The sequence below is a fragment of the Oculina patagonica genome, chromosome 13 (genome assembly GCF_052425735.1).
Source record: "Oculina patagonica isolate OP01 chromosome 13, crgOcupat, whole genome shotgun sequence".
NCBI lineage: Eukaryota > Metazoa > Cnidaria > Anthozoa > Scleractinia > Oculinidae > Oculina > Oculina patagonica.
The window spans coordinates 14,065,926-14,080,272 of NC_135770.1; the positions used below are offsets into that span (position 1 = coordinate 14,065,926).

Sequence of the window (14,347 nt, forward strand, 5' to 3'; positions counted from 1 at the left end):
ACTTGATTCTATGTCTGATCACTGTATATGGACAGTTCAGTTCATTAGATAGTCCTCCCTGAATCTTGCTGGTAGTCTGACAGTCTGGTTACTGGAAGTTCAAGGGCAGGGATGTAGCTAAGAAAACGATAAGCTGGCTCATCAACAAGCCCAGCTGGCTTTTCTTGCCTTGGCAGCTCTAAAAGTTTACCTTAGTCTTTGTTTTCATGTGAAATTTCAGCCAGATTTAAGTTCTATTCAGCCGGTTAAATTAGCAGGCAGCCGGCCCTTAGATGACAGCTTCGGGACGGACAAAAGGTGTAATTCATTACATATGCACGAACCCCACTCAGGTGGGGTCCGTGCATATTTATGAGCCTAACGACTGGCGTATTCGTGAAAACCGGTTTTCGAAGCCGACTCGAAACTGACTCGATTGCTCAGAAGCGATATATAAGTCTGAATAGAGCTGTCGCTTTCTAGTTTCGAAATAAGTTGACTGATAGTTTGGAAGAATGAGGCAACGGCATTCTTCGAAATCACGTTGGTTATGACGGCGAAAGAATACAATGAAAGGTTTTGTTTGTTTCACGGGCCGACAAGGCTTCGACATAGCTAGCATAATTTCACAAGGTTTAAATTTTCGCTTCTACAAATTGACGAAGACGTTTAAAAAAGCAAAACCTCTATAGTTAATAAAACAATTCACGATTTAGATTGAATCGATGCGCCAGTTTATGCTTGCAATATTTTTGTGAGCGGAATTTTTTTGTTTAATCCAGCCGGTCCAATTCGGCTGGTCGAATCAACACGCGACGACCAGATTTTATCTTCCGATCTTTCACTAAAAAGTCGCAGCAAGAATTAAATCTCCGCTTAAACAAAGTTTACAAAGCCATCTATAACAATGAAAAACTCTGTAGTTAAAAAAGAAAATGATTTTAAAATGATGCACCGAGTATGCTTGCTACATTTTTGCGATCGATTGTTTTTGTTCAGATCTAGCGAGTACGCGCCGACCAGATTTTTTTCTACAAGGCTGTCGAAGGTGTTTGCAACAGCAAAAAAATCTGTAGTCAAAGAAACAACTCATGATATTTAACAAAATGACGCGCCGAGAATTCCTGCGAATTTTTTGTGAGCCGAAAGATAATCACGCGAGCAAAAGTGATTGTCTGTTGATAATTTTAATTAAAACACGCTCCGAAATACGTAATTTCATATTTCGTTGTATGAAAAGCGCTAGCGTCACGACAAGAATAATACCTCTGCTTCCACGATACAAAGAGTAAGTATAAGTGGTGAAAGGCTCTGTAGTTACGATGGGCAAATACTCGTTGGAATGTTCAATGTGTGATAGAATGTTTGTTAGGCAAGCGAAGGCAATTCTACTGAATAAATAAGCGCAGTCACGAGCGTAATTAAAAATGTTTCTATCACCGGTTTTTGTCTCACGGCAAGAGTAGTACTTCTGCTTCTATAAGATGTAAGAAGTGAAATCAAAACAGGATATTACCAGAGTATAGAGATATTAATCTTTCGTCAGGACCCATGGAATATTGTTGTGTTAGTTATAAAGTTATCGAAATGATTCGCAACTTTAATGAAACGTGAGGCAGAGCGGCACAAAGTTATTTAAAACAGGTTTAAAACTGGATGCTTCCTTTGCAAGTTCCGCATTTAGTTGCTTAGATACCAGGTAGTACAGGGTGTCCCTTGATAATTCTTTAGCTCCATTGCGCATGTGTATAACAATTACTGAATACCTAATGAATTACACCTTTTGTCCGTCCCGAAGTCCTAATTGAACATCCCTGCAAGGGGAGGTGTCTGTTGTCGACTGCATTGGTTGGATGAGTCCAGGGAAGGAATGGGAGCATAAGGCGGTGTGACAGCAACTGGCAGTTCAGCTACTATTGAGTGTGTGCCTGGCCCATCAAAAGCTGATCCCACAATCACTGGAGCTGACCTGTCTGTTGGGAGCAGGTAATGATGGTTTCTTTGGTAGGCAGTTCCATCAGGTGTTGTACCTGTGAAGGATTTTGGATTTTGGGCAATAACAATGAGAGGCTCCCAAGTTTTTTTTTAGCTATTTCACTTTACCCAGAAAACCATGTTGGGCATAAGTGGATTTCATGTTGGTAATAACAGAGCTAGCGTTCTTGACTTTCAAGAGACAAATTTCAGGATATTTAGAGTAGTAGTCAGCCACAACTAAATAAGAGTTAGAGTTCAGTTCAAAAATGTGTGCAGCAAGCTTCTTCCCTGGTCTCTAAGAGACTTTATGAGGCACGAGAGGCTCTTTTTGGTTCTCTTTTTGATACTAGTGACATATTGACCATTTAGCAACCCTCTTCTCAATTGCAGTATACATTCCTGGCTAAAAGACTACAGCTCTGGCCCTTGACTTGCGCTTTTCAATACCAAGGCATGCCAAGGTGACTCTTATGACAACTTGTCTCATCTCTTGTGAGAAAATGAGCCTCTGACCAAGGAACAACAGACCAGTTTGCGTGCGGTAATAGCTTTCACACAGGTTTGCTTGCGGTTAGATTCACCCCAGTTTGCTTGCGGTTAGTTCCACTATCATACAGTGATATATTATTTTATGCTTATAGCATATAAACTGAAAATTTTGATTTCTCGGTCAGTGCGGTGTAACAAACGTAAAAAGCGGACTTGAGTGGCTCGCATGGCTCGCATATTTATAAAACTCCTCACAGGCCTGACATCACAGGAACTCCTTCAAATGCTCCACTGCCTGTGTGTGCTCAGATGACCACATCCATACTACATCTTTTTTTCAACAGCAATGGTGCAGTGATTTCTGGCTGATTGGAAATAAACAGAGAAAAACAATTCACCATTCCCAAGAATCTCTGCAGTTCTTCTCTGTTCTGGGGTGGTGGCATTTGGACAATGGCTCGCACTTTCTCAACATCTGGCTTCAATCCTGATTCAGAAGCAATGTTTTCATGAGTTTCACTTTCACTGACTTTGTACTGGAGCTTTTCTCAATTGAACTTAAAGGAGCCGTGTCACGGCTAAGTTAGGTTTATGTTATTAAGTTTTGCCAAATACTTGCTATGAAACTTAATGTTTTGGAAGAAAATACTTCTATGGAAGTAAATGACAAAACCATGGCTTCGTTACAGCCAAAGATTTCTCTTGGGAGTTATACTTTAAAGTTAAAAGCAAACAAGATCAACTTTGAAAGCGGTTCAGCGTAACAGTATTTCAAAAATCCATATCGCAGTTATATATTTCAATATTCAGAGTTTACTTTTGACCATCAATACCTTTTTTTGTATTTGCTGTATTGAAATGTCCCTTAACTGGTTTAATAGATATTTTTATATTTTACCAAATTTGGTGGTTGTTTCTTATCCCTAAATGGAGGTAAATTCCGCTTGTTTCTTGTGCTCTTTGCAAAAGCAAAAGCTTCCTTACGATTTCAATATGCTCGTGCTCATCTTTAGTGGCCTCAAGTATGGTCAAATATATCATCAAATATGGCTTCCACACTATCAGTGTATTTTTTTTTTCATTCTTCTTTTGAGAGACTTCTGGTGCTGAGCTGATACCAAATGGCATCCTTTTAAAACGAGTCGGCCACATGAAGTGTTGAAAGTTCCAAGGTGTGAACTTTCATCATCTAGGTGCACCTACCAGAAGCCATCCTTCTCATCTTGTACCCATCCACTTTGCAAAAAAACTTTTTTGCCACTTAGACGAATTGCTCTTCTGCAGTAAGAATCCTGTGGTGCTTTTCTTTCAGCTTCTCAAGCAGGCTATATGGCATTCTCCACCGTGGGTTAAAGACAGGCTCAACTTTGTCATCCAATTCGTTGTGATAACTGCTTGCCATGCAGCCCAATTCACTAATTAAACACTTAAGAAAACTCATCAAAAATTTCTTTCTCCGTGAGTTGGGACTAGGCAACACTTTCTACTCTTCTGACAAGACTGTTTAATTTTTGGCAGGGTGATAGTACCAAATCAGTGGTGACTAAACAGCAGTGCCGGATCGACACACAATGACAGGTTTTCTTTCATTCCGTGAGCTTCACCGTTTTAGTTCAGTGTTTCTTCAGGTTTCACTTGAAATCTCCATAAGAGAACGGCACTGGTCTGTGATAGCATTGATATATTTCTGAGTTTCAAGTAGGCAGTGCACTAGTCACTATTCCGATAAACAATTAATTCTTGATCTCAATGATTTGACTGTTGAACTCCAGACTCAACTCCACCAATGGCGCCTTTATTGCTCAGGGTGACTGCGCATATAATTATGTGAGATTTCATTTGAGGACACACTTTAGCGAAGTGATCTTTTCTTTTACAGACAAGACAAAGCCTCACAACTGCAGGACAGGATTTTGGTTGGTATTTAGTGCCACAATTCAAACTGTTGAATGGTAATTTTCGAAGCGGTGGTTTTAGTCATCTTAAATTGAACTTGTTTTGACCAAATGAACAGAAATGCTCCTGTAATTTGGTTAAAAACGTTCTTTCGGCTACTGGTCTGTAGTCTTAAACAAGTCACAAAGCCGAGTCTTTGACTTGTCAGAATCGTCCAATTCCTTTATTTCATTTGAGCTTGCTTTGCCCATTCTGCAAATACTTGCTGCTTTTTCCAGTGTAAGGTCTGATGATTCACAGAGCAGTTGTTCTTTCAGTTGGGTATCTCTGACATCTCTTTAGAACAGAAATCTTGTTTAGGTCCTCACCAGTAGCGAATTTGAAAGTATTAATAGTTTTCAGCGCTTCTTCAATAATCATGTGAAGCAGTATTGGGCATGGAAAGTTGTCATCCTCTTTTATCTTTCCTGTCAAAAAGAAAAGAGGTCATGCGCAAACAAATGAATCAATGTACTCCAGTTTTTACTAGGATTTCCTTGAAGGTGCAAAGCTTCCAGTGGCTTAAATGAATCTATTTTACTCCTGGTGCCAGCTAATGTTTTTCACTTAGACTCAGCACACATTTATAGCACAGGTTGAGCATGTGCTCTGATTAGTTAATTTACCACCTACTATTTGCTCTTTATGTATACCTTCAACCTGAGTGCGTACACTGATCAGATGCAACATGGAACAAGAAAGTGCTGCTATTTCACAAGTTTATACATATTTTCTGTTTTTTCCTGTGAATTTTAAAAGCTAAACATAAGAACATCCATCTGCCCATTGTGCTGAAAGACTTTTAGGCATAAGGCACATCTGAAATCAAAAATTCAAAAAGTTTGTTGTTTCTTTTAGGTTTTCATCAACATATGTGATAAACGTGAATGCGGTCATACTACTGAAAAAACTTGAAAAATTTTTCAGGCTATGACCGCGATTTGAATCCACAACCTTTGCATTACCTGTGCAATGCTCTACCACTGAGCTATCAAAGCCACACGAGAGCGGTTGTATCTGGGTTAGCCCTTTATGTGGGCATGATAAGGTGGCTTCCGGTAAAAAGCAGCTTTACCTCCGAGACGCTGTTTTCGCTTTTTAATGGAGAATGGGCTGTGCCCCGACCTATCTGAATTTGCAATTTGTCAAAAGGCAACAAATATCAAGCAGAACCACAAGAAATTCACAACCACTGAATATTCCCATGTGCAAAACCACTGCTGGCCAGAAGTCTTTTTATTACAGAATGGTAAAGCTATGGAACTCTTTAGACAAAGACTTGAAGCTATGCGAGAGTCATGCAAATTTTAAGAAAACTCTCAAGACAAAGCTTCTCAGCAAGTTTTTAAATTAATTTTTTTTCTTATTTCTTTCATTTTTCTTTCTATTTCTTTTTATTTTTTATAATATATAACAAGTGTACATATTTTAAATTTTACATTTTATTCAACTTCCTGTACTGTATTGTTCACTGAAAAACCTTTTTAGGAGTGTTCAATAAAATTTTTTATCATATGACCCGTACGGACCCGCGCGCAATTTCCTTGGAAAACCATATGAAAAAAAGTCCCGTATGAGGGCCGTACGCCTCGCTGTAGCAGGGCCGGAAAAACACGTACGGCCCTACTAGAAAAGCGTACGGCCCTGCTACTGCCGCGAGATGCCGCAATTGGAACCAGTTGATTCCACAGCTTTGAATTCAGATAAACGATAGTTAAGATTTTAATAAAAACAAAGAATGTCCAACATGTTTAATTTATTAAAACTTTACTATCTAGAAAGCGCTGTAGTTTGAAGGCATGTTTAAATTAAACTTGGCAAATGAGGAAGAAATACTCCTGACAACAACAATAAAATCGAAATAAAAGCCGTCAAAAAACAACATAATCGGACAAAGACCTGAAAGACGTATCCTGGTTTGAAGTCATGATAAACGTTGAAGAGAAATGCAAATGCGAAGTATTTTTTTTTTTTAACCCACAACCTTTGTTTTCATCAGCATTTACATGAGCGCTACATGCATTTTTTACCTCAAAAAACTGTAATAAATCGCCCAAAAGTTGTGCTATAAAACAAACGGTTAACACCATAGCATACACTATTGAGTTATAGATGTACTTGGGAGGCTTACTTAGCACTCAGGAAGCTATAGTCGCTAGATTCTCAGTTACGCTTCTTTTAGCTTATACTGTAGCTACCTCCTGCATTCATCAATAACTCAATAGTGTACGCTATGGCGTTTACCATTTGTTAAACAGCATCATATTTAGATTCTTTATTCAGCAGACCATGTGCAACATAATGTATGCTAATTATGCTAGCTTAAACATGACAGTATCTGCAAGTGTTTTTAATCCCGGTTTCTTTGAATAATATAAAGGGAAGCTTCGAGCCAAGCCGCCAATACTGCCAGAGCTGATCCCGGTTTCTGTAGCATTAAGCAGCTAGGAATATTTCTATTCCCCCCTGAATGCGATGCTATTCCATCGCAGTGTACCTGCCCCCTGCATTATGTCGCCGGTACCCATTTATACACCTGGGTGGAGAGAGGCACTTTGAGAGTAAAGTGTCTTTCCCAAAAACACAACACAATGAGCCCCGGCCAGCACTAGAACCCTGACCGCTCAATTCGGAGTCTGGCGCACTAACCATTAGGCCACCATGCCTCCCAATATTAGCTTTATGAGGTGTCTATTTGATAAATAAATAAATAGTTAAATTATTATTTATGACATTTTCCTTAAAAATATGGAGTATCGTCAAGCTTAAAAACAAAAGGAATGTGTTTTCATATTTTACACTGGAAATTTGCTTACAGAGTAGTCAACAGATGTAAGGTTTCTTTAGTTATTGATTGTTGTGAACCTTCTTAATACTTAATAAGGTTTTAATTAGTAATTTTTTATTGTGTTGAATGAACACTTATTTCCACAACACGAAAACAGCTGGAGGTCATTACTAACATAATTTTTGTATATTTATTACTTTTGTACCTGTAATTAGAAATAGTTATAAAATCACGTTTGAAGGTGCGTTTTCAACAGGTTATGTTTTCCTTCATAGGTTCATGCTAACAACATTCTCCGTGCCTTGTACCGAGAAACTAAACTTGGTGAAGCAGTGTTTCCTTTTGTATCTGATGGAGTAGTTGTGGCTATCAATGGATTTCAATCTGACAGCTGGGCAGTAAGTACATGTACACCTCATTGAGCAGATGAAAATTGCACACTTTTGTGCCACTGCAAAAAATGGGAAGTTCTAGTTAACAGTGGGATTCCCATTCACTATTGGAGCCCCATAATTAAAAAAAGGCTAAACCCATAGAGCTGCAAAATGTTTGTTCTGATGACAGTGTATGGCGACATACAAACTTTTAGGGGAGTCCCAAGAAAAACTTTGTTGCCCAGTGTTAACAGTGTGAGTTGAATGAAGCGTGAGAAAAACAAGCAATTTTCTTCAAAATATCTGTTGCGTTATCTCCCCTTGAGTGGTCTGAATTCTATGTAAATTCTGGCAAGCGAAAACGGTTTCAGTAAGATCCCAAATGTGCAAGTCAAATGAAACAGTTTACCTCGGTTTACTTGTTCATGGATGTCTTCAATGATTGTGTTGAAAGGAAGGTAAGCTCAGAATCAAATAGGTAAGAAAGTAAAGGACAAGACCCAAATATAAGGTAACAAACATGAATTGCATTGCTACGACTGATGTCTTCCCATGAATTCTTTGCTGCTTTTTGTCCTCATTCAGCCACATGTACAGGTTTAAAGGGACTGTGTCACAAATTTTAGCCACATTTAGGCTTGGAAAAATGACTATCAAGTTAGTGAAATATAAAAATAACCTCTTACATGTAAAACAGTTGAGTCGGGACATTTCAATAACACAGAAAATACAAAAGAAAGTACGGACGGCCAAAGGTTACGAAGATTGAAACAGATTGCGATTTGAACAGTTTTCAAAGTTAACCTCGTTTGCTTGTAAATTTAAATTTTAATGCCTGGGAGACAAATTTGGCTTCAATAAAGCTATGGTTTTGTTAATTAGAACCATAGAAGTAATTCCTTTGCAAACAATAGGATTCATAGAAGTATTTAGCAAAACAAAAAAAAATAAGCTTCATTCAGCCGTGACATAGTCCCTTTAAATTCAAGTCCAGACCTGTACGTTACTTTTCATTTGCCATGAATTTATTTTCTTTTGTCATTAGTTTCTTTTATTCAGAGCATATTTTGTTGTAATATACCCAGTCTAAATGTGAGCAATTTGATATGGGCGACAGTACTAATTCCCCCTTTAATAAAAGGGGGAGCTCTGCATTCATGCTTGCCGAAATCTATAGCCATGGCACACCTGTGCAAATAAGTTGCCATCTGTAATTGATTGAAGCTTACCTACAGCTTCCCAAACACTAGTGGGTTCAAACTTTTTACAATGGTACATGTATTTGTTCAGTGTACGTGGTTCAGTAGGTTAAAGGTGATGTGTGCAAGTGTCTAATTGCATGTAATAATTTGGTATTTCTGGTTATTGCCTCAGGTGCGCAACTCATCCATGTTACTGTTCAGTGCTTTAGTGACCAGGATATTTGGAGTAAAGCAAGGAAAGGATGAGCATTCTAGAAGGAACTGGTGATAAATTGTTATTATTTTCTCTTGTATTTCCTTCATATTATTTTCCTTAATGTGCGTCAGGACCCACTTTCATCATGTTGCCAACAATATACCTTATAGGAAAACAATGCTTGTGCTAATTAAGGTATTTGAAATTACTTACTACTTACTTATCCTCATCGCCATAAGGACTCTTGAGGCCGGGTATTTGAAATTAACGTGACTTAAATTAACGCAAATAAGTGTCGAGTGTCATTAAGAATGCTCTAGAGACTATTGTTGCACTCGGAAAGTTCATTTAGTTTTTATCGCACATTTTTTACATATTTTAACAGGACGCCATTGAACATTTGCATTTTTTATCTTGCTGAAGAAGGCAACAGTAGTGGCCGAAACGTCCAAAAACCATATTTTTAGCCAGTGTCAACTTTTTAATTCCTTTTTTACAAAAAAATTTAACATGTCTGACTACAGACCGAACATTTTCAACTACCTGGTTGATAATTTCAAACAGGAAAAAATAGGGATTGTAAAGGCAGCTTCTTTGTTATTAACAAATCTGTGTATTTTCTCTCAACATACAACTATTGGTATTATATATTTTCCTGAAAAACCAAGTACTGCATAAAGCAAAATAATCACAAACCCTCTGTCAACTTCTCAGGAGGCGTTAATTGGATTTCATGTTTTCTTTTCTTTTCGAAACTTTATGTTTAAACAACATGAAATAATGAATATATGAAATCATATATTTAAACTGAGGGTGAAGAATAAATGAATAAGCGATCCTTACAGTCATGAACACAACTTAAGCAGTTGCAAAAAATAATCTGCAAAAAATCAGGCTTGTCAGGACTTAAAGAGCGCTGTACCGGTATCGCAGAGGTCAGCGTTCCAGTTCCGGCAAGCCCGATTTTTTTTGCAACTGCTTAAGTTGTGTTCATGACTGCAAGGATCACTTATTCATTTTCAACAACATATGTGACTTATTTTGGACCAATTGATTTCTTTTGTAGTATGACAGGAAGGGAGTTCTTCTCCAGATTTCCAGAGCTTCATTCGTTTTTCCTGGGTCATTTGCAAGTTGCATGTCAAGGAATTGACAGGTTTGGGTGTTTTCTTAAATGTATTTTAAAAAGCTGGTAGTGTTGTTTACACAGGTTGTCTTTTTCTACACTGTTTATCAAAATGTACTGTTACACAATAGGTGACCCAAACTTTAAACTTCCAGATGGAGATATTCACAAATACTGTGAACTGGAAGGGAAGATGATTATGATCTTGGGGGGCCATAGACATAGACAAAACTTTCTTTATACTATGTTAAAACATTATAACGTGTTTTTGCCCTGTGTGGGTGCCTTTTGAAGGGCACTTACAATAAGATAACTAAAGGACTGCAAAGAAGTGTACTAGCATTACGTCATGCGAAGCTACAACAATTCATTGGACTCTTAGTATACTCAACCCACAAATGTACTTCTAAGTCTAAGTACTCTTTTCTGTCATTCTTATCTCGTTCCCAAATCTCGCACATGTAGACAAACCTGAATGCGAAATTTTGAGTGTTGTTCTTGCCCTCACCCATTCAATTAATCTTGCAAGCTCCTGATGTCAAAAGATGTACATACGTTCAAAAGATGCTTTTTACGCCACAAAACTTTGGCATGACTTCACCTTCAAATCGTTAACACATAACAAAGTGTTGCTCCTCAGAAAGTGATTTGCTTTGAAGGTCTGGCAATAACCAAGGTTGTTTTGCAGTATACACTTAAAACTGCTTTGAAAGAGTTTTCCTTGGTGACTTTCCAGGAGGAATGTGAGGTTTCTTTGGACTTGTTTCATGAGACGAAAGTTTAGTGCAGTTGCTCGGAGATCAGGGACATGCTTTTCTGTTTGAATAGATTTCTGCCATTGAACCATGGTTAGGTCATGAAGCCTGCACTCTCCTAAGGCAGTCACGAATCTTTGAAAATCCAGTCAATCCGTTGCCTTTAATGACCTTAAGTGTTGTTGAAGTGTACGTGTCATGAAGCTTGACAGTATTGAAGTATTGCTGTTACATGTGCTCTGTGAATGACTTGAGGTCTGTCAGGTCTGTCAATTTCTGCTGTGAATCGATTCAAAGTCTTCTCTTAAAATTAGAAAGCTGACTTCTCATGGCCATTTGTTCTTAGGTCAACCCTCCGGACTTTGGTAGGTAAAATCTGATTGGCTGAGTGGCGGAAAGGAATGTTGGCCTCGGTTAAGCAGGCATTCGTGGGGAGGAGTGTAACGCGATAACCCCTAAGAACAGGGCCGTAACTAGCAAGAGGCAAGACGAGGCACTTGCCTCGTCTAGGTTCTAACCCAAAATTAAAAACAAAATGTGTTTTGTTGGAATAAGGTTAAGTCTGCTTCGAGCCTAGTGGCCCATACAGGCCGGAGCTTATCCCGGTTTCCATAGCATTAAGCGACTAGGAGTATTGCTACTCCCCCTGGATGTGATGCTAGTCCATCGCAGGGTTACCCCCAGCAGTAAATTCGCCGGTACCCATTTATACACCTGGGTGGAGAATGGCACTGTGAGAGTAAAGTGTCTTGCCCAAGAACACAACGCAGCGCCCCGGCCAGGCCTCGAACCCAGGCCGTTCGACTCGGAGGCGAGCGCGCTAACCATTAGGCCACTGAGCTGGAATAACAACCCCAAATTGAGCAAGATTTATTTTCTCTCAAGAAATAGCTTATGAAAAATGTCGAAGGAAGAGTTCCAGTTCTTCTAGATTTCAAAATTTTCTGGAGGGCATTCCCCTAGCAAGTTATTGCCTCGTCTATGGTAACAGTCTGGTTACGGCCCTGAAGCACGACTGCGTGGGAGGCTAAACATGATGTGGCTTGTTATAGTTTAGTCAGAATTAGACATGCCAGGTATTCTATCACAGCTATACCAATAAAGTAAAGGAAAGTCTTTTAGCACAGACTTAAACAAGATTCACCAATGAACAATTAAATTTGAGGTCATGGTGACGTCAAAATATGTTTCCATGGCAACGTCATATGAGGTTAAAGATACACTATTTGGACCTTTCGAAGCTAATAACTAAAAACCTACTTAGTAAAAAATCTTCTTTTCACATATTTTTATTCAACCGACAAAATAAACATTTTTGCAAAATTTTAAAGAAATCTGTCAAAAGCATTTGGAGCTACGTTATTTGTTAAAAAATTGCCAGATTGTTTCTTTTGAACTTTAGACAAAAAAATGTGAAAAACAAAAAGTTTACTGCCTAGTTTTAGAGTAATTAGCCTCAAACGGTCAGAAATAAGGTATCTTTGACCACTTTTGTAGTTGTCATGGCAACGAATTTTGTTGTCACAATCACTACAATTTGTTCATAAGTAAAACTTTCACAAGGATGTTCTGAAAGTTAAACCTCAACATTACAGGTGTAGCAGTAATAGAATGCCAAAGATGGGGATATCTAAACTATTATGAGCCACCTTAAGGGTAAACATAGGAGATTTGATGTACCAGTAGCGCCTTGCCACTCAAAATACGTGCCATTAAATTTATGCAATCATTTGCCTTTTACTTTCCAATACTATTTCTGGTCTTTCCAGTGATATTAAAAGGCCATGCTTCGCACAATATCTCATGTAAACTTAAATTGTAGCTCATGCTTTTAGCTGTGCACTATCCAGTTATTCTGCAAGCGGGAAGTTTGGAGAGCACGCAAACAGCTGGAGGCTTTCTTGAACCAAATTGTTAATTCCCGCTCCTGCTCATGGGGAAGCTTGCTGTATGCATGTGTGGGGTTGTCACAAATTGCGAGGCAAAGAGGCATGCAATCCACCAGTAAGCCTACATAGCACTTCGGATAGCCTAAATAGTACTCTGGTTAGCCTACAGTTAGCCTAGGTAGCTTGCAGTTAGCCTATTTATTGGGAGTAAAGATTTCTGCCTCGTATGCTTTGCATGCCTCGCTGTCTCACCTTGCATACCTCACTGCCCTGCCTCGCATGCTGTGCTGCCTCGCAAAAGACTTCATGTATGACATCACAAAATCTTTTTCCAAACATTTTCTGAAGTTTCCCTGAACTGTTCCATTTTGGACCGAAAAAAAATGGCTGTTTTTAGCATCAAATATCTCAGTCATGTTTTGGCTCAATTATATCAATCATAACTTCAGATTTTCTTTCATAATTTTTTAACTTAAAATCAAATTAGGTTAAATTTCGGTCTTGAAATACCTTTTTCAGTAATAATAGCAAAATTATAAGCTTATCTCTATTTTGTTGTTTGCTTTACGTTGTTTTGAAAAAATAAAATTTTAATGTACTTAAACTGTAAAAGGTAATCTTTACTTAAAAGAATTCCAGGAGGTTCATATATTTAACAATTTTTCACTGAAGTGGAGGTAAATATCCACCACATTCAACGACACTGAGGTGAATAATTGTTGAATAACTAGTTGAATAACTAGCGGACCAAAACATCACTTTCGGTAAAGAAAGCGATGCCTGAAGGCAGTTTCTTTCTCTTTGGCTGCTCGGAGGTGAATAGTACTTTGCTAATTACCTCCTTGTAAACCAATCAGCATGCGCAAAAAGCACTATTCACTTGTGTGGTATATACTAAATATATATATAATCTTAATATAACACACACACTTTTAATGAAGATAAGAAAAGTCTTGTGGAATTCATGTCTGACATTGACTTTTATCTCAAATAAGCTTTTACCTTGTTATGTCAAAGCAGGGACAATGCCATCCATCCCAGCCTTTATCCTGTCCTGGTTATATTGTCTCGTCTGTATCCGTCAACAATGGATGGTGCTGACACAGTACTCAGTATGGCAATGTTTGTACCTTATGTTACCAGGTAATAATTGACAACTATTCTATTTACCGGTACTTTTAATTACCTTTGATGTATGAAGCTACACTGTACCTACTTTTCCCTTATTTGAATGCTTATGAAGAAGTTACCTTTTTTATTTACGGAACTACTGGTCACAAAGAAAGTACACAAATGTAGTAGCTTTGAAATAGTCTTTATTGTGTTTTGTTATACACAATCATAACATTATCATAATATGTCAAGACTATAGGATAAACATAGGGGGCTTTCATGAAAGTGACAGGGGAGGTATGCAAGTCGCTTTGATTCTGTGCAAGTTTACATATGCAATTATTTATCAAAGGACATGCACTTCTTCAGTTCCCTAGGATATAACATTAAATGAGCTTTCTGTCAACACAAGTCAGTTGAGGATTTTGCATAAAAAGATTTAATTTTTTTCAATGTTTTCCTATGGTCATACAATAAGTGAGGGAAATACCCATATTTTGAAAAATTGGTGGTTGTAAACTGGA

At 38.1% G+C, this 14,347-nt stretch overlaps 1 protein-coding gene across 4 annotated transcripts in view; it reads left to right on the plus strand.

The window, feature by feature from the left end:
* Positions 1 to 14,347, plus strand: part of LOC144637237 (tRNA (32-2'-O)-methyltransferase regulator THADA-like) — a 169,248-nt gene that overhangs the window by 112,245 nt on the left and 42,656 nt on the right. For 2 of the 4 annotated variants that reach the window (XM_078496363.1, XM_078496365.1), the window contains exons 32-35: positions 7,444 to 7,566; positions 8,917 to 9,008; positions 10,007 to 10,096; positions 13,728 to 13,853. In XM_078496363.1, the coding sequence (XP_078352489.1) occupies positions 7,444 to 7,566; positions 8,917 to 9,008; positions 10,007 to 10,096; positions 13,728 to 13,853 (431 nt within the window). Of the gene's footprint in view, positions 1 to 7,443; positions 7,567 to 8,916; positions 9,019 to 10,006; positions 10,097 to 13,727; positions 13,854 to 14,347 lie in introns of those variants that run through there. The other 2 variants (XM_078496364.1, XM_078496366.1) reach the window with 2 other exon arrangements.